Raw genomic sequence first — 18,654 nt, 5'->3', positions numbered from 1 at the left:
TTTGCAAGCCGCTAGCGCTTTTCAGAAATGGCGGAAGACCATAGAACATAATGCTCTGTTTCAGAGCTTTGGAGCGTACGTCAAGTTCAGATGCAGCAAAAGATCTTCACTCGCGGCACCCGCAAGCAAGTGTGCTTCAGCAAAGAACTGGCACGGTAAATGGCCCGACGTGCCTGTCACTGCCTCCGATGACGGGGTTCTTCGCGAAGGAAAGTGATCACCGGTGGGTTGATCAGAATATCAGCCAGAAGAAACACCGCGGCAAGCAGGAGCAAAACAAGAACCACGTCGGCTGCAGCAACAACGAACTCCCCCCGCGTCGCTGGCACATGGAGGAGCTGGCCCAGTAACGTGCGATGGCCCGCTTGCGGTCTTCTTCTGTGTGCCCGGCGGTCTAGAACCGGTGCTGACGGTGCGGCATGAAGAGAACCCCCGTCTGGAACTCGTGAAAAGAAACCGAAGGCAGCCTGCGCAGCAGAAGAGGTACGAAGCGTACCCTTCACCGAAATCCGATGACGCGCGAACCGCTCTAGAAGTACACCTTCAGAAAAGTACATCTACCACGGCCTTGTCTGTGCTGTCGAACCCAGAAGCCTATCACGCATTCGGATATACAGCCGTTTCTGTCACCGAAGCACGAACTGCAGCGAGGGAAACTCTTCAGCAATACCCTACCACCTGGCTACTTGAAACGACACAGCGGGTCCTCGCCAGAACATTCTCTACCAAGCGGAGCGTGCTCACACAACCCGCGCACATCGAATATCGATTCAAGGCGGACCGCCGTTCGTAGTGTCCCCGGCGCTCAAGGCGTGCTCCAACAGCTACTGCGAAGAAATTTTCTGACCGCTTACCTCTGGCTCCTGCTGAACCGAAGAGGACCAAGCGGTTTCAGATGAGGAAGGTGGCTCCGGATCGGCGCGTGTGTCATTCGAAGACGGATCCGCAGCTTGCTTCCTCGAATCTTGACGGATTTGAGCCTGCTGTCGGAGCGGCTCCGGCAGCACCTGCCGAGCGAACAAGAAGAAAAGAAGACTCGTGTACTGATTTCCTACCCCCGATTTAGAACCCATCAGATGCCCCATCTGACGTCTCCCGCATTGGGAAACCCTCCCGCTGCACCGACTATTCTCAATGAGAAGAGCGTGGAGCAGTTTGGTCCTAAAGCGCAGTTACCACTCCCCGCTCCGGATATAAGCGGAATAAAGCTGCGTCCCTATATGGCACGGTCGCCACACCGACGTCCGATCCGCCTAATCGCTTCTCATAAGCACTCGCCGCGATGTTGCTTCTGATTCTTGACCGCGCCGCCCTCGTGCCTTTACACTGACATGTCAGTTTCGCCGCCGACACCGTTAACCCACGGTAGGAGCCTAGCCCGCAACCTTCGGCCCAAGCGCTTGAATGCACCCCCCGTGGCCGTCGCTAACAGTTTGCAACGCGGATCTACACCGAACTTAGTACTGGTCTGAGTAACGCAACCAGAAGTTTCTGCCGTATTCTGTCCACTAAAAAGGGCACTTCCTACCGGTAATGCCGAAGTAGGAGCCGCACAGGCCTCTTCAACAAGCTCTTTGTTTGACTTCCTACAGGTTGGACAAATCCAGCCGACGGATTGGAGAGCCAGCTGCCGGCGCACCTGTCCGTCACAGATCCGCAGCACATTAAACGTGGTTGACAAAATAAAAATTGCCGCCATATACTCGTAGAGAGGCCTAAGCCGTCACCGACTCGCAGAGCATGAGTCTGTTTCGTAAACCGCCCATCTTCACCTCGATCACGAAGCTCTCAACGGCCACCGTCCAGAACGGTTACTGCGTGATGACGCGGAAATGTAAGGCTGGATGCTTCATAAGTGTGAAAAACCACATGATCGCAGCACTTCTAGTGCTCACTGAGAAAAAGCACCTTCTGAACAATAGTGAATCTCTACTCTACTCCAGTCCAGAAAGCCCTCCCCGGGCAACAGTGCAAGGACTGCGCGACAGCACTACATCGTGAGGCTTCCAAATCCCCGGACTGCACACAGGGAAGTAGCTAATCATTCAGTTGAGAGATGCTGAAAAACGCGTATCTACATAGCCGTGACATCCCTGATGCACTCATCGTGCGTACCTTCTCCGGTCTGTCCAACGAATGGAGAGCGCCTCCAGCTTCGGTAGGGAAGAAAGCGCAGAGGGCATCAAGGAGAGTCCGAATGCCCCATGCCGGTTGCCAGAGTTCCGGGTGGTAGCTGCTAGCACTCAGGCAGACCTGAACGTACCAGCGCACCGGGGAAAGTCAGTTCTTGGCCGCGGCTCGCCACTGACCAACTTTGTGTGTTACTCCCAGCTCTCCCGACCAATTGAGACCGTGTCTGTAAACTCCCATGACTTCATACTGAGTCATCTGAAGGACAGCCGAAACGCGGGCAACCGGTTCCTTTTCACTAGTCCCTCCTGCCAGTCATCTGCCTCCAAGTGGCCGCCTCACTCATGCACGTCGCCCAGCGTGCGCTCAGGCAGCGAGGCATACTGAAAAGCTCTAGTGGTTGCGCGTTGAACACTGCACACCAGCGAAGAAAACGAGTGCTCTGAACGGACACACTGACCTAACCTTTCCGCCTTCCTCTCCTCACGCAACGCGGTCATACGCGATGACCGACCTCCGTCAGCTTGTTATCCCCGGTCCCATGATAAGGCCGAAAAGCACGACCGGCACACTGACCACAGCCCACTCACCAGGGCTGCATAACTGAGGCGCAGACGGCCAACACGCAGAGCAAGGACATATACAAATCGCACCGAAAGGGAAAAGCGTACCTTTTTGCCCACTTCGAAACGACCATTCTGTGTAAGCAACATTAAGCTCGGTGGCGCGAAGGGATAGTTCTTCGGCAAAACGATCCGACCGTGGTACAACCCTCCCTCGAACTGTGAATCCTGAGGCCCCCGGAGAGTAAAATGCCACTCGTAAGGCTCTTCAACCTGAAGGTCACAAAACCAGTGTGGATGCCGGCATCCCCTTCGTGTACGAAGCAGACGAGAAGATTGCAAAAATAGACAGAGGGAAGAAGCAGATCTAACTGCTCAAAGACGGCGTCGTAAACAGGCCACTTCGGCCATACCACAAAAGCGTACGCGACTGAAGATGGAGACTGGACACTTGGGCTGATGCCCTTTCACGGCACTCAAACGTGACAGGACGGTCGCTCCCAAGTGGACCGGAGTGCCAGATCGTTCCTCGCGTGCCTGAGAGACAAGCCCGGTGATACCTGAAGAGGATTTGCACACCAGTGAGGAGATGGTGTACGTTGAATTTCTCGATATTCTCGCAGAATCCGAGCTATCGATTGGGCAGGAGGCGCGTGCCCAATCGTACCGTTTGTACCAGTCCTGCCAGAATTATTGACCCCCTGCATCGCGGCAGTCAGCAGAACTTCCCGAACGAAGGTCCGGTTAGTCCATCCAGCAAGAACATCCGTCACAATCAGCCGTGGTGCCCGTACTCTGACCGTTGTGCAGTTGCATTCAAAACCGTCTGACTGGTGGCAGGGCCGGACGTTCTTGCGTGCCCGAGCTTCGAGGTCCGACCAATTAACCACCAGAAGCGAGAGAATTCACCTGCTTCGCGCTTAAAGACTACATAGCCCCACCTTCCCGTAGAGCCGGATCGGAAGCTTGTGACACGGCGTGGTACGACGCCCGCCACGGGCAGGAGCGGCAGGGACAGTGGAAACGCCACGACGGCAGGAAAGGGAAACACAAGCTAGCTCAATTCAAAAACAGATCCGACGCTAAAGCCCGTACCTACTGCATTAAGCGAAGACCGTCCCAAAAGCCGTCCTCTCCTAGGCTCCGCAGCTCGCACGGCGCGAAGATTCTGCATGCTTTCTAGGCACCGAACGGTGTCGACGCACCCGCCACAGGCGTTTCTAAAGAGCACTTGAACTTTTTTCCCTCGATGCTTTTTACAATGAAGAATGATGACGAGACCGCTCTGCGCCTGACGGTCAGTGCCGCGTCTCACTCCGGTTTCGATGGCTTGCGGAGTCACTTCCGTCTGCTAAAGATAGTCGCACGCGACTCAGCTGCCCGTAACCCTCCCAGCTCCCCAGCGTAGACGGGCTCCTGCCGGAACCTTTACTGATACTAGCAACTTCTCGGCAACACTCCCTGTTTTCTGAGGAGCCGTGTCTCCGGATGGACTTACCGTTGCTACTATATCCAGGGTGTGCCCTTATGGACGCTTCCGGAGCTGGAATATTCTCTGCGCAGTGTATGGGAGCGGAAATCCGCGGGCAGAAATTTGGTAAAAGCAGTGGTGCTTGGTGGCCAGTCTGCAGCTTCGTTGTACGAGGTAAAGTTGACGGTGCGCAGTCGCCCAATATTGAGCCACTGAGTCAAACCTGTACCACAGGGATGTTTTGGCCGCCGAAGCGTATCGCCGTCGCAGGACAGAGCCACCACCTGAGGCGACATGCGGCGGTACCCGAGAAGATGCTGAACCGGCCAAGAGGATCGCGTGAGGCCGTTGGACAGTCTCGTACGTTGAAATTCCGAAGACGGCCTCCGCTGCCACGGGGAAGAATATTTCGTACTATGCTTCCGGACATTGGCCCCAGTTCTCTGGGGACGAAGCGGCCGCGCACACGCTTCAGCGAGCCGGGTTTCAGGAGGCCCAACAACCCGCAGGGGAAACTCGGCTGCAGGAATCCCCCCCCCTTCTGGTAAACTGGAAAGGCGGCAGGCGCGGCTGAGATGTCGCGCCTCTACGGTTCAAGGAGAAGAAGCGTGCTTTGGAGAGCCACTTGCCGGCTGCGCGTGAGCGGGAAGAGTCTCCGCGGGCTCTTTGCTAGCTATGAAGCATGACGAGCCACAGTGCGAAGATGCTAGGAGATACGAGTGATGGAGATGTATAGAGGTAAATACAATGTGCTGGGCAATTCAAATAAAGATCTCGAATCATTAGGATGAGGAGGACACTGGTATTTATAGAAGTATATGTAAAGATACAGATGCACAGCTTGACTGTATGTATATGTATGTAGATGTCCTTGATCATACATGCCTTCTCGCTAACCCAAATATATGGATGTATATCACGGATAGATTCATACCTGATATACCAGCGGAAGTCCGGACGATATTGTCACTCGATTTTCCGGGTGAAGGGGCTAGGTCAGCGTGAGGGGACTGTGGAGCCGTGAACGGGAGTGCACTTGGCCGGGACTCAGTCTGAGCCATTGCCTTCCTGCTACCTGTACGAGAGCCGTGTGCCATACATGGAAGGGTGGTCGAGCTCAATTGGAGAGAAAATAGAGACGTTTCTAATCGTAGTGTTGAAAACCACCACACCTTACTAATTTCTCACTCTAATACCGCTGCTGACGCTCTTGTGAGCGGAGAGCTGGCACTCAAAGGCAAGCCAAGTAGGGTGTCTGCGCAGTGGAAGGTTAGCCCCAGAGGTCAAGCAGTGATCTGTGGGACTTTTCCGGTAGAGGGCCGGGTTGCAGAATTGACCGCGCACCGAACTGCCCCGGTGAGCCACTGACCAACCCTTAGAAGTCTACGAACCCCACTCTACGTAGATCATACACGTAGTTACACTGGCAGCTCACCAGCGCATCACGCAATCGTCGGATTTAGGTAAAAGCAGGAGCAAGTAACTACTACGTCACTCCCTGTGAGTACCTATATCGGAAATCTCTTGCATTAAGGGCGCGATGTGCCCCCGGGTAGCGCACTGCTTTTCCGTGGGGCGGGAGTAGACTGTGGACAGGGGGGCGGACAACCGGTACGCGGTGATTCCCGGTATCGTGTTCTTGAGAGAGAAGAGCGCCCCCCACAATCAACAGAATAGGAAGCAACCGCTGGCGCCCCTCCTGGGGTCACCGTTTTGCTACTTAACAGTGGTGAGTGCGCTTGGGAATTACCGTGTCTCTGCAGGCAGCTGTAGTACTCCTGCTGGCCCGGAGAGACTGTGAGATCGAGTTCCTCGTCGTCTTGCTAGTGACCCAATCCCGCCACAACGATCCGGAACCGCGACCGACCTCACCGACACAGGCGTGTATTCTGCCGGTCGACCCGCAGGGCTCAGGAGATTACCCCATGCTCTGTCTGCGGCTTCTCCGTTCGGACCTAGCTAGCCAAGCCCCTGGACGGCAAACTTGGGAGTACCCGCGCGGCGTACGCTCCTCACACCTCTATAGCTGGAATGAGCCGTCTCCCCGGACACGCAGCTACGTCATTCCAAAAACTGAAAACACGCCAGAGAAAACAGGAAACATCACAGTGTTTCGAGGGGAGGCTGAGCTGAATGATCTTCGCGAACACAGCACGCGCGGCGCAACCGGCTGGCTGTCCCGGCATGCACGGGAAGCCGCCAGTTCCTGCTGGACGGGCAGGTGTCTAGGTGGTCTTGACGTTCCGAGTGGGTTCGAGACCCCTTGTGCTTTAGGCTGACTACCTGCTCAGGTCTTTGGTAGTTTACTCTGTTTCCTGCGATGAGGAATGCTTACTGTGGTCATCGGCGCGCTGCGTCCGGATGAGCGTAAAGCGGCGGGCAGGCGACGCGGTAGCGGCTTGTGCTGCCTGGTGTTCACTGATGACGTTTTCCGGATTGTAACACTACCGGTGCACGCATCCTCACCGCTTTTTTTTGTATATTGTTCTTTTCTGGAGAGGAAACTCGCGGAGGGCGAAGGCACGCAAGAGGGTGGTGGCCCGCTTTTCCGCACGGTATCGCTCGCGCGCTGGTGTCTCGAGACTAAGAGCGTCCACGCATCGAAATGGCGGCTTTAGCTGCGTCTCCGTTCTGGCTCGATTGTCACGCGTTCCAAGCACTTTGCCGTTCAGCGGATGTGCACGTGAGAATAAAGGGTAATGTATTGTTGCTTCTGGACAACAAACAGAGCGCGGCAGTAGAGGATGACGGTACCGGGGGTGTCGGCTGCGCTTCGCGGCCGCAATGGATCAAGCGCTTTTGCGTTGTCAAAGCAAATATGCTCGGCTTCGCGCCTCACTCTGATGCACCCTTTGAAGGCGCCTACCTTCTGGAGGACGTTGAGGTTGTTGAGTACAGCGCTCGGGAGGCCTTGGTGGAGGGAGTAAGTCGGGGGGACCAAGCTCTCAGGTGCACCGGAGCAGATGCGGGAGCGCTGAAGGCTTCAGTGTGTGTGCGCTAGCGTGACGACCTGTACTTTAGCTGAGCTGAGATTTGGGCTTGCTGACCGTGGGGTATATGTTGAACGGGCCGATTGTGTTTGTGGGAAACTCAGGTGATCCCCGCCTTGCCACCAGTGGCAGGGGAGGCTGCGCAGCATGTCCTCTGCGTTAGCAACAAAAGAGATTTGGTATATGGTCGGCCAATCAGACGGTTAGTGTTGGCTCTGACTTCCCCGCTCCTCGCTCAGTCATGGAAGGAAAAGGTAGAAGAGGCGAACTTCAAGGCGGCCCAGACGGAGTTAAGCCGCTTGAGAACCGAGAGTCGGCGGGAGCGGTCCCTCGTTCGTCGAGACCACGAAAAAAATGAGATCTGTGCGTCTTTGAGACAAACGGAACTCGCGGAGATGGAATCGCTCAGAACCGAGCTCCTAGTAAGGCCCCTCTGCCCTGTCCGGTAGTCCGTGAGAGAGTCATGGCCAGGGACGTTGTGTTTGCGGGCAACACCTCCTGCTGGCAGCAGATGTCTCGTTGCCGGCTGGAGACTCTAATGAGACTGCTTTGGTGTGGTTTTGTCGTTCAGCTTGAAATCCAGAGGCTACAGCAGAGGACGGTCCGTCTACAGGCCTCGGGCGAAATTACCGAGAAAGCTGCTGCCGAGTACATCGATCAGAAGATAAATGAAATTTCTGCCCTGCAGTCCCAGCTCGCAGAAGAACTCCGTCGTGAGTTTCTCCAGTTTGTTGCTTTTTGTTATGCAATTGTCACTTGGACTGCATCTGAGTCTTCGAGTGGTGCGTGCCCGCTTGTGTGCAGTATGCTTGCATCTAAGACACTAGGTCGGAGTTGCAGCTGCCGCCCTTCCTCAGTCGGGAGGGCACGCAAAAGGCATTGCCGTTCTTCACTGAAATCTGAGAAGAGTGTAGCGGGCGAAGGCGTGGTCGGAAGGAACTCCACTTTCTGTTCAGTGACATAATCTGCCGCTCACGCAGCATGATTTTTTTTCCGCCTCTCGTTGGCGAAGCGCTCTTCTCTTTGTTGCTGAGCTTGTTCTTTTGGGAGATGCACTCCCGTTCCCAGGACAGGCTCCTATTCTCGTTTCCGCATACTCACGTGCTTGCTGTACGACTCCAAAGGTTGCTTGAGCCTGCGATGGCTCTTTCTCATTTGTACCGTCCGCGGTACTGGAACCGCGTGAATGCTTCGCGTCCGCATCCGATGCCGTCAACACTTTTCGATAGCATTCTGCGGTGACGAGCAGGCGTAAGGGGGCGTGACGTAAACGGCTCGGGGCTTTTTTTAGTGCGCATCAGCGGCCGGGTGCAACTAGCATTTTGATTTCTGTTTAGTTTAATTTGAGCTGTACATTGCTTGGCCTGCAGAGAAGGCGATGCTGAAGAAGACCATAGCTGACCTTCGAGAGCACGCGAGCAAGCAACATCACCGCATCGCAGCCCTGGAGGCGGAGCAACGACAGCTCGCTTGTAGGCACACGGAGCTTCTAAAGGATTTGGAAGACGCTAGCGATAATCCGGCGCGTCTTTCCCTGATCATGTCCCGAATCAGGAGCAACAACCAGCGGCTTACGGTAGAGAACAAAAGACTCAGGTAGGCACTTGAAGGGGGTGTTCTTCACGCGGGCGACACCGGCACCAGGTGGTCTTGACTAGCTTCATTTGTATAGGGCTGGTAACTTGCCGCTAGCACCTGGCGGTTTTTTAAAGGAAGCTAGGATGTAAACACTCCAGCTGGACCTAGATGGTTCGTTTTTTCGCTGACGGGAGGGGGTCGAGGCAGCTCGAACAGACAGGCCGGCTCTCCTTGTTTGATTGAAGTGCCGCCGGAGAGATAGCTACCTCTCAGCAGCTCCACGGTTGCTCAGTCACCCTGTCGGAAGGGGCTGGTTTGTTTTGGAGCTGCTTCGAAGGGGTTGCTGCATCGTGGCTCGTCACTGAGAGCTTTTCACTCTTGTCCTACGCAGCGAAAACTCTCGGAGGGCGGTGTTACCTGCGAACTCAAGGCTCGGCCCTGCCCCAAGAGAATCATGTACCATTTCTGGGTGTGGGCACTGTGAGCAGGTTTTTTGACATTCCACTCTCCACCAATCAATAAGTTAGAACTCCTTTTCAGTTTTCATTCTTCGTTGTACGTGTCTCCCATGGTACAACCCTTCGGCCCGTCGTCGGTCATCTCAAAAATGCTTGTTCTGCGTCGTGTTGCAAGCAGGGAAGAGAACAGGAGCCTTACCCGCCACTTCCACGAGATCGAAGAAAAGTTCGAGGACAAGGTACGTAGTCGACCCTGAAGCCAGGACTGACAAAATTATTCCGGGAGTTTCTGCAGAGTGCCCGGGCGTTGCGAGCTCAAATCAGTTTCGAGCGTTTATCTCTGGGAAGCCAGCAGCATAAAAGAACTTTCAAATCACGAGAGCAATAGACGACCCAAAGCTCCTTTGTTTCCGTAGACTGCTGTCGTATGCCAGCATAGGTCAGTCAGGGGTTCTTGAAATACTGGCACAAGTATCATTCGTTTTCGGGTAGAAGCCCACGGGGCCCCCTGAAAATGGTCTGCGCTTGTGCCGGCAATACAATGTTGCCAGTACGACATGCTCGGCGGTCCCCCAAGTTCCGATTTTGCACGAAGTGCGTTGAACGTGAGGTCGCAAGTATCTTTTTTTTTTGTATGTCTTGACGACGCCGTGCACGTGGTTCTTCAGCTCAAGATGGTCCGCACGGTAGCAGAAGCCGGTGATGTCTTCGACTTCTTAAGGAAGTGGCTCCTCTGCAGCGAAAACAAAGTGAGTGCCGGTCACCGGCTCCTCATGCGTGGGCACGGGAAACGTAGATGCAGATGAGACTCTTGGCATCGCTAGCATCCGCGCTCCATCATGAGCAAATGCACAGAAGCTCTGACAACAAGCATGTCGTAAGGACCCCAGCTGTCTAGTAACAAAAGTCCGATGTGAGCTGCGCGGACTCGACAGCAATTCTGCTCCTTCGCGAGTGGAATCAGGCACATCTAACAAATGCCACGGTGGTAGGGACGTGGGAAGGTGTGCCGTTGCCTTCCGACAATTTCCTCACTGAGGCATTTCTGGAGCGGACTGTAGTGGGGCATCTGAAGAGTCTCACGTCGAATCGTTGTGAGGATCTCCGGGCTTCTCAATATTCGTAGGACACAAACTGCACGCCTCGACGGCACAGCTGATTCCTCATCACACGCTATGCTTTGTCTGCATCTCCGTCCACTATGCGCAGCAAAGCACTCTCCGGCCGTGCACGTGGAATCAAAAACTTGGCCCAGTAATTCTTCTGTCTTCCGTTTTGTCTTGTCGAACAAAAAACCTCCGTTTCTCGAGGGGAAACGTGCAACTTTTTGTCCTTGCTGATAGATTGATGTGCTCTGCTAGGCCTCTGTCTGCAGGTCAAATTCTACGAGATGGGATATAAAATGACGGAAGAAGAGGCTCAAGAGCAGCGGCGCAAGTAAGCCATCATTACACTCTTCTCTTGGACGATACACGCTAACATATACATATATGTGTATGTATGTCGTACCGGGATTGGCTAGTTTCCCACAGCGAACCTGTATGGAGTGATGGTGAAAGTTCGTGGTTGATGGCTTTCACCCCTCTCCCGCTGAATGCCAGCTGGCTTATCAGCGTTCCTGTACTTCTCTTTCTGAAATCATGGTTGCTCTGCTTCAGGATTCAGCGGCTCCAGAACGAGATTCGGATTGCAGAAGCTGTGGCGCGGTCTTCCTACATTTCTGTCAGGTCCATTCTGCTGGATGAGCAGCTGAAGTCCTATACGAGAAGTGCTGAGATTCCCAGCATGTATTCCTTCGTCAAGACAGTGCGTCGGGCCTCCTGCGGTTGTCTGCTAAATTACTTTAGGATTGTTTCTCCATGCACTAACGTGGCTCGCGCATGAATGTCTGCCAACCAAGTCGTGTACTGGGTTTGGCCTCGAGGTGTCCCTATGCTCAAGTCTCTCCTGTGGTATCGCTCACACCAGCACCAGCGCACGCCGACGTTTGTGCTGTGGGACGGCTGTCCGGGCAGTGCGTACACCGCAGCTCGCAGCCCCGTACTTCAGCTGCTCTGGAGCTAAAGTATGGGGTTGTCGGCTGCCTGTGTACGGCTCTGACCCCGCATGCTATCGTATTTTGGTAGCTTTTCCGAATTTGTCGTTGTTTAGACAGTGATATGCCTTTTTTCCGAGCCCCTTACCGGAGAGATATTGCTGCCGCCCGCGCTGTTCTCTATGAAGTAAGATGTATACGCGCGGCTCAGGGGAGTGTATTCGTGACGAGAACATGACCTCTGAAGGCTTAATGGAGAAGTGCTCTTACCTGTCCGTGGCTGTGACGTACTCAGTCATTGGATCGCTTCGGATGGGTCTTTGGTGAAATTGAGCTCGTGAAGCCTGTGGACCGAGTTCACGGAGTGGAGCTTCCCTACTGGCTGCACGCCTCTCAAGGAGACCCGGATGTTCCGTTGCTAGAGAGGACGTATCCATGCGGAGGTGAGGCCCTGTACTCAGTTTTCACGTTGTTTGCAGTTCTTGACTTCGCTTCTGGTTAGGGCAACAGCGTTCTTCTGGTGTAGTGTTTCACCGCAGAATACTGTGTAGGTCTCTCCATCTCTACTCTTGTGCTAGATGACTAAACACTTTTGTGTCTTCTCCGAGTATTACACCGTACGTGTGAGGATATGTGCATGCACCGTGCGTCGACGGCGCCACCTGGCTTTTCCACGCAGGAAAAGAGAGCTGTGCAGCGTGGTAGCTGGTGGGATGCTTCGAGCAGCCTGTCGGGCCTTCTGCTTGCGCGTTCAGGGCTGGAGAGCGGGTCGCGTTTCTCCCTCGTCAAAGGCGTCGACGTAATGAGGCCAGTCGAGTCGCTTATTCCCCTGGGAAGGTTCATGGCGTTGCAAGCTTCCTACAAAATGCTTGAAATAGATCATCAAGAACTGGAAGACAATTATCAGCGCGTAAGCGTGTGACGCACATCTGTTTTCTGTGTCTCGTCGCATTTGATCACATGGATGACTGTCAGACGCATACGAGGGGAGTAACGAGAACAAACAAATCGTGCTTACCCTACGCAGCCCGGCCAGCTAAGCGTGTGTCGCTTTCCGGAGACAGGTTTTCTTGCCACCCGGGGACTCACTCTAAACTTGCGTCACATGGTGGAATACGAACAGCTGTTGTGTAGCTTTGTTCTAATGGGCCCCCGGTAAGTCCTCAACAGGGTACAGAAGAGTGCCGGCTCTTCCGTTGGTTCACCCACTCGGGAGACCGCGTGACAGAGGCAACGCCATCTGATTTTCGTACAGAAGCTGATTCGATTAGCCTTTCCTTGCGGCCATTCAGAAAAAAAGACTCAGGTCGTGTAAGCTGCTCGTAGAAACAGTGCTTGTGATGTTGGAGAGCGGCGTCATATGTCCTGATAAAGACCGATGACTTCGAACCAGTGAACCAAACAGCACAAATCAGTTACGGAGATTGGGAGGCACCCCGCTCCGACAGACCGCCAGTCTATTACACTGCTGGTGAGCTAGTTGTTGTCTTTCAAGATAAAGTGATCTTTCATTGTGTTCTGTCGAGTGGGTGATGCACGAAGAAAGCACGCTCGCGGTGTCTGTGTATCCGCAGTCGCGGCGGTAGAGTGCTTGCCCCGCATGTGGCAGCCTAGCAGGTTTCTCGCTGCCTTGATGAGCAAGCCAGCAGGTGTTGCACCGCCCTCAGCTCGGCAGTCGACTGAAATGACAGTTCTGTTTCATGGACCGTCAGTAGCATGTACACGTGTGGCTGTACGTATATTTGTTGGCCTTTGCATGGCTTGCATGGGTCGTGTCATTTCGGCTTTTCTGGCGTTCGCGCACCAGGAGTGGCACTGCCTTTCTTTCTTAGAGCGGGTCTCAGACGACGCTGTGAAGAACGGGACTGCGGGATCCCCATTGAGCGCCTATGCGGAACCTGGGCTCGCCAGCTGCGACGTGTTGGAATGTCTGTTTCTCAGGCCCTAGCAGAGCTCTCAGAGTACCGCAATCTCGTGCGGGATCTCGGTGATGCACCGTAAGCAGTCCTTCTTAGCTTCTCTAATGAGATTCGTAATGGGTTGCAAGAAGCTTCCGAGTGCCGTGTCATCCGCTAGGCCCTAGTAGAGGTACCGATTACTCATCACTAGTCACCGACCGCGCAGTGTGCGTGACACGGTCTGTTTAGAGTTGATTCGAAACCCTACACACGTGACCTCTTCTGGGCGTGTGACGATTTCAGTTTATCCGCAGTTCTCCGGACGGCAACACTTCGCGCTTCTACGGTAACGAACTTGGGTGATTTTTGGCCTGTGGCAACTTTTCTGCTTCTTACCTGTAGGGCGGGGATTCAGAAGCCGTCAGCTCTGTTTCGCGGTGACAGGACGGGGGCTCCTCCAAGAAAAGGCGTTTCTTTTTTCGGCTCGGTAGCTGGTCCGAAGCAGCCAGCAGGAACCGTCAAGAGTACAAGGTCGTCTCTATCCAAGCCGACAGATGGGCGGATCAGTCCCCGAACCAACGCTTCAACAGACCTAGTGCCGGAAAGCGGCTCAACGTTCTCGGATGACTAGACTTGTCAGAGCACGTGGTGCAGTTCGCACACAGTTACCCTTGATTTGGTCGTCGTAGTATGCATGTTTGCATGCCCCTACAGTCACGTATTGACAACTGGACCAGGTCTCGCTCGGCTGTCTAGGTGTACAAGGAAGCGCAGTTCTCTACGTGGATCGAGGCCGCAGCGAAGTCAAGATGCAGGTGCGGACAAAATTCAGGCGTTGGAGACAGGAGTGCAGATTGGCACTTCCACGGGTCTTTGCGATGTTGTCAGAGAAACAAGGTCTCCAACATTCTTCTCGGCGTTCACGGTGGTCTTTGTTATTGCGGGACCTTTCTTGTCGCGTGCGTGTCGACACCCTGGCCGAGTCTCCGAGTTCTTTTGGATTCGCGAAGGCTTCACTGATGCCCCTGCAGTGCTCACTGGTGAACAACTGTAGTTCTGGTCGCGAGTGCTTCACTGCCCGGATCCATTCCAGATCTTTTTCTGTAGCCACACAGTTTTCGTTCGGTCAGCTACCTGGTAGATGGCGCAGGTTTGTGCAATCTTTTTGCCGTCCCGATCGTCCGCGTCCCGTAGCCCCGAAGCTATGTGCTTTGGAAGGAAGTTCAACGAAGCCGTGAGCCATGCACTCGAGGGAAGCTGAACGTTGGAGACCGGTCAGCTCGGACACAACTCAATTTGTTGACCGTGCGAAGAACAAACCGTGCTCGGGTTTTCTCTGTTTTGATGAGCGGAGTGTCGTCCAGTTCTGAGAAGCCTCCAACGGAAAGCCGTCTACTCGAAGGGTCGGCCGTTCTCGTGCGTGCTGCTGAGAAGACTGCGCGACCTTGCTTTGGCCTCTGTTGATCTCAGCACAGTTGGTGCTGGCTAGCAAGTAATTTGTAAGTTCTTGGCATGATAGTGCAGTCTTGTGTGGTCACTGTTGGTAAATAAATCTGTTTTGTTTCCCGGAACGCCGGACTCAGGCGAAGACACAGTGTTGCGTGACGGCGAATTGTTTAAGCTGTCGGCAGGCTTCGGGAATGCAGGCTCGCGCACGCCGGTTTTGTTGCAAACCACCATATGACAGACATGTGTGCGCACCTATCAGTCGCAGTGAGAAAGCAGTTACCAGCACTTCCGAGCCCCCAGCCTCACGGAGTATGGAGGTGCCGTGGGAAGCGTTTTCAGTCTCTGCTGCAGTAACTCCGTTGACGGGCGTGAAGAGCGCCGGACTCCCCAGAACAACGGCTGAACGCCCAGGTGCGACGCCTCGTTACAAAGAAGTTCGTCCGGTCAGGATGAAAGAACCACAAGCTCGGCTGCAGCTGGGCTTGTTGGCGGAAGCTGCTAGTTTATGACGCGATTACGCGTGATGCATGGTCCTTCTGAGTGACGTGCAGTCGAAGGGCTATGGAAAGGTCCTTCCCGCATCTGTAGCCAGCAGGCACTCAGGCCTTCACCGTACCTGGGGCTGGATTCGCACGGCGCGACCTGTCTTGAACCATATTCTTCTATATACGGGATCCTCCGGCATCTGGCTCCACAAGGTTCATGCTTCCCACGGACAGCTTGTTGGGGGGGGGACCACTACGAGAGGCGGTGAGGCGTTCGTTCCCATGCCAGGAGGCCACACTTTGCAGTCTGCGGGGCCACCTGGATGAAGACCTCCACTTCCCCCTCCAACCAGATCCTGCAGAAGCTGGTACAAATTCTTGAAGTGATCCACCCTTGGCTCAAACATGACAGGCGCTTTGTCTTGTGATGCCTTCACGTAGATGGTAACTGCAAAACAACAGTCTGAGAAGCGGTTTAAAGTGCACATGGAAGATGCAACAGAGGTGTTGGATGATGGGCACATGAATCTCAGCGGCCGGCATTCCAGCAGGCTACAGCTACCACATGGCTGATGCCCCATGGACGGCCCTGCAGAAGCAAGCCGCGGTGTAATCCAGCAGCGTTGTAAGAATTGGCCCGTATCGGCATGGGCTGCTTGAGCCCAACGCAGTACTTGGTACCGGGAAACCCCGCGTTTTGCCAGTTTGGTACCGAACTACAGAAGCTTAAGTGTCTTCTCTCCTTCCGTCTACTTTGGGGAAGGTAGCTTCAAGCGTTACAGGGGGCGGATGACAACACACACACCGCCAGGTAGTATCCGGAGTAACTGCACGGCGGGCCGGTGAGCATTACAGTGCTGCGTCACACGACTTCTCACTGGCGTCTCCGCGACGGCATCTTTCTGCTTCGTCATGCGTCTCCTGTTCTGTCGGTTTTTCAACGAAGGCTGCCCAGCCCACCACCTTCACGTCAGGTCATGCAGTGAAGTCCGAGACTGCGACCTCGGCGCAGTCGTGAAGAAGGTACAGATCTTACACGGATTCATCATAAGAAGTGGGAAAGACTCCTGAGTTAGCTTGAAATAGTTAGAGAGTGAGTCCTCTTTGAACACGTGCTTCGTGAACTCCAGAACAAAACCGAAGTCGGTCTGCTGGAGTCCGCCTGACGTCTGGCTCACAATATGTCCCTCCTCGGAAAGCCTTTCTCGCCGGTGAGGGCGGGATACGGCGGTGCGGCTCCCGGGCAAGTCGAGAAGACGGGTGTTGTCCGTGACACCGTCCCACCACGTGGCTCCAGAGAAGGCGTGTCTTTCATCAGACAGACTTTCGAGAGAAATGTGTAGTCGCTGAGATCCTGAGACTTCGCTCTTCCAATAAAACTTGTAATAAGGAAGACCTGAGAAATTAAAACGCCCCCGAAAGCATTCCAGTTCTTCGGAACTGGAGGGGCTGACAAGCTGCCTCCAGCCAGCAACGTGACAGTCTTCCGGCTTGTGCCGCTCACCTTGAAGTGAAGATACACCCCGCGGGCTGGCTACTTTAAAGCCAGTTTATGTCATCAATGTTGTCTATACGTTCTCGAGCCATTCCACTCTGCCCGTGGCTGTAGTCCCCCGCACTAGGGCAAGGGCGCTGTGCTGATTTTGCCTTCAGATGTTTCCTCCGTAAAATCTGCTGTTTTGTTCTCTTGTAACCAGATGTAGCAAACTGGGAGGGTACTGCTGACGCAGCGCACTTGCCTGTGGGAAGGTCTATGTGAGGTACCACGATTCCACTGAATGAGGACGTCGTCGGCTGATTGGCCACTAAGATGCTCCACACTGAGGGCAGAAAACAGTTACAACACTGGACCTGCGGTAACGAGAGCACGCATGCACTACTAAGACGCGCACCCGCATGCCACAGCTACAAAGAGCTCACGCGCTGTCAGCACCAAGCGATACACGTTCCCCCGAGGGGCGCAGATGGTCAGAGGTTTGAGCAGACCCTCGGCCACGTAACTCTTGGAATTCGCCGCAGGCGTAGTCCGCCCTTAGTAGGGCGACGCAGAAACATTCGCACCCAAGCCCAGCGGCAAAGGTGAAGGGTGGGGTCGGGGAGAGATTCGAAGTAGACACAGGGGACGGAGAATGAAAAGAGGAAGCGAAGGGTCACATTCGCAAGCATAGTAGTAACTGTCAGCCAGGATACTGAAGCAGCTGAAGGCTTTCTGGAAAATTCAGCGTACGCTGGTACTGCAGCAGGTGCTAGACCTTGTCTCACACTCTGCCCAACTCTGTGGCGCACCTGTAACTGTGACAGCAAGGCCACCGAAGCAGAATAAATATACGGCAAAGTCTAGAATAACCAGAGTCGTGTCATCGTGGAGCTTGCCGTCAATTTTCTCCCGGGCTGCATGGAGCTTTTGCGCTAAACTTCGCGATTGTGTGGCATCCTCCTCCATGATTCTAACCCTGGCAAAAACAACTGTGTGGACAGGGGCAAACGGCTATGCAGAATACCACCACAACCTTTAAGTTTAACGCCAGATGGCGCCCCCAACCAGAGCGGGATTCCCACTTGACTGGCCGTATGCTTCGGCTTAGTGCGCGGCTGGGCTGTATGCTACGGCTCCTGCGTAGTGAGTGACGCATGCAAAGTGAGACAAACGGGCATGCGGGGAATTACGCATGCTGGACAAAACTGCCTCGATAGCCCCTCGGCGGTCGAGATCGCGTGGTGGACAACGGAGAGAACTCGGCAGTCCCCGGCCAACGCTAAAAAACTGAGTCCGTCTATGATGCGTCAACTGAGGCTTTCGCATCCGGCTCGCAACTCTGGTTTTCGAGGCGTGTGGCCCGCATTGTGGCAAAACCGTCGTGCAGAAGTGGGGCATTGGAACTGCATGTGTCTAACACACGGTAACGCACAGAGCGAAAGAACGCTGTCATGACTCGAAGCTGCGTTGCAACTACCACGACTGGAGGTCTTCCCCTGCTGCACCAGAAACCCGCACCCGCAGGAGCGCAGGTGAACAGGATGATGCACCGGTCCGGTCAACCTTAACCCCCGGCAGTTTTTGAATGACAAGCCTTGCGCTTCAACAAGTACTGGCTCACGAACACACGCCACATCACTGCGCGACTAACAACGGCAAAAAATAACGACAAAAGTGGATACCAACCAGTTCGAAAAACCAAACCTGATGACAATTCTCACGCCTCTAAACAGGCGTGCTCTCTCGACCACAATATGCCGCCCTTCCTTTGAAAAATTGGCAGAAACCCGAGCCTACTGAAACAGCCCTTGGCGCCAGCGCTTTAAGTTACAGCTATGGTACACCGGCGGTGGCTCATGCGCCCCAAGCGACGCAGGAAAGCGCACTCACATGGGCTGGGCGAGCTGCTTCTGAGCAGTTTCGCTCAGAGCTGCAATGTGGTCGAAATCCCGGAAAGTCTGCATGGACAGGCAAGACACACAGCCGTTATCAAAACGTCCAGCCTCTGCTGTCGTCGTGCCAGCAAGAACGCGACTCGGAACGGAGCTAGCCAGTTGACTCCTACCTCATTGAAATCGTAGCAGAACCCGACAATCCAGTGGTCTGGTACACTGAACCCA

At 54.4% G+C, this 18,654-nt stretch overlaps 3 protein-coding genes across 3 annotated transcripts; 1 reads left to right on the top strand and 2 right to left on the bottom strand.

The window, feature by feature from the left end:
• Positions 1-212: 212 nt before the first annotated feature.
• On the bottom strand, positions 213-3,940 carry CSUI_000230 (ubiquitin-conjugating enzyme; the record flags this gene model as incomplete). The annotated part of the gene is made up of 6 exons (XM_068060464.1): positions 3,254-3,940; positions 2,802-2,966; positions 2,116-2,253; positions 1,529-1,639; positions 855-1,007; positions 213-467 (listed from the first exon to the last, which is right to left on the bottom strand). Coding segments are annotated over exons 1-6 (969 nt in total), but the record flags the coding sequence as incomplete, so codon positions are not given.
• A 2,126-nt stretch (positions 3,941-6,066) lies between these two features.
• On the top strand, positions 6,067-14,543 carry CSUI_000229 (uncharacterized protein). The gene is made up of 12 exons (XM_068060463.1): positions 6,067-7,087; positions 7,259-7,576; positions 7,726-7,867; positions 8,525-8,750; positions 9,369-9,429; positions 9,859-9,939; positions 10,566-10,627; positions 10,849-10,996; positions 11,521-11,668; positions 11,981-12,135; positions 13,167-13,222; positions 13,526-14,543. Exons 1-12 carry the CDS (start codon positions 6,770-6,772, stop codon positions 13,752-13,754), a joined length of 1,944 nt encoding a protein of 647 aa, XP_067927560.1. The 5' UTR covers positions 6,067-6,769; the 3' UTR covers positions 13,755-14,543.
• A 729-nt stretch (positions 14,544-15,272) lies between these two features.
• CSUI_000228 (uncharacterized protein) lies at positions 15,273-18,651 on the bottom strand. Its single transcript, XM_068060462.1, has 5 exons — positions 18,600-18,651; positions 17,344-18,492; positions 16,822-16,877; positions 16,094-16,453; positions 15,273-15,505 (listed from the first exon to the last, which is right to left on the bottom strand). The coding sequence occupies exons 2-4, from the start codon at positions 17,498-17,500 to the stop codon at positions 16,232-16,234; spliced, it is 435 nt and encodes a 144-aa protein (XP_067927559.1). The 5' UTR covers positions 17,501-18,492; positions 18,600-18,651; the 3' UTR covers positions 15,273-15,505; positions 16,094-16,231.
• Between the last annotated feature and the right edge of the window lie 3 nt (positions 18,652-18,654).

This window comes from Cystoisospora suis (assembly GCF_002600585.1).
Source record: "Cystoisospora suis strain Wien I chromosome Unknown contig_102, whole genome shotgun sequence".
Lineage (NCBI taxonomy): Eukaryota > Apicomplexa > Conoidasida > Eucoccidiorida > Sarcocystidae > Cystoisospora > Cystoisospora suis.
This window is presented reverse-complemented; position numbering and strand designations above follow the sequence as displayed.

Coding starts and splice junctions, on each gene's coding strand:
- CSUI_000229 (XM_068060463.1), top strand. CDS start 6,770: ATGGCGGCTTTAGCTGCGTCTCCGTTCTGGCTCGATTGTCACGCGTTC. Junction 7,088..7,258: donor GGGAGGCCTTGGTGGAGGGA/GTAAGTCGGGGG, acceptor TGGGAAACTCAG/GTGATCCCCGCCTTGCCACC. Junction 7,577..7,725: donor CGCTCAGAACCGAGCTCCTA/GTAAGGCCCCTC, acceptor TTTGTCGTTCAG/CTTGAAATCCAGAGGCTACA.
- CSUI_000228 (XM_068060462.1), bottom strand. CDS start 17,500: ATGGAGGAGGATGCCACACAATCGCGAAGTTTAGCGCAAAAGCTCCAT. Junction 16,878..17,343: donor CCTTGCTGTCACAGTTACAG/GTGCGCCACAGA, acceptor TTCTGCCCTCAG/TGTGGAGCATCTTAGTGGCC. Junction 16,454..16,821: donor CCTCATTCAGTGGAATCGTG/GTACCTCACATA, acceptor TTAATTTCTCAG/GTCTTCCTTATTACAAGTTT.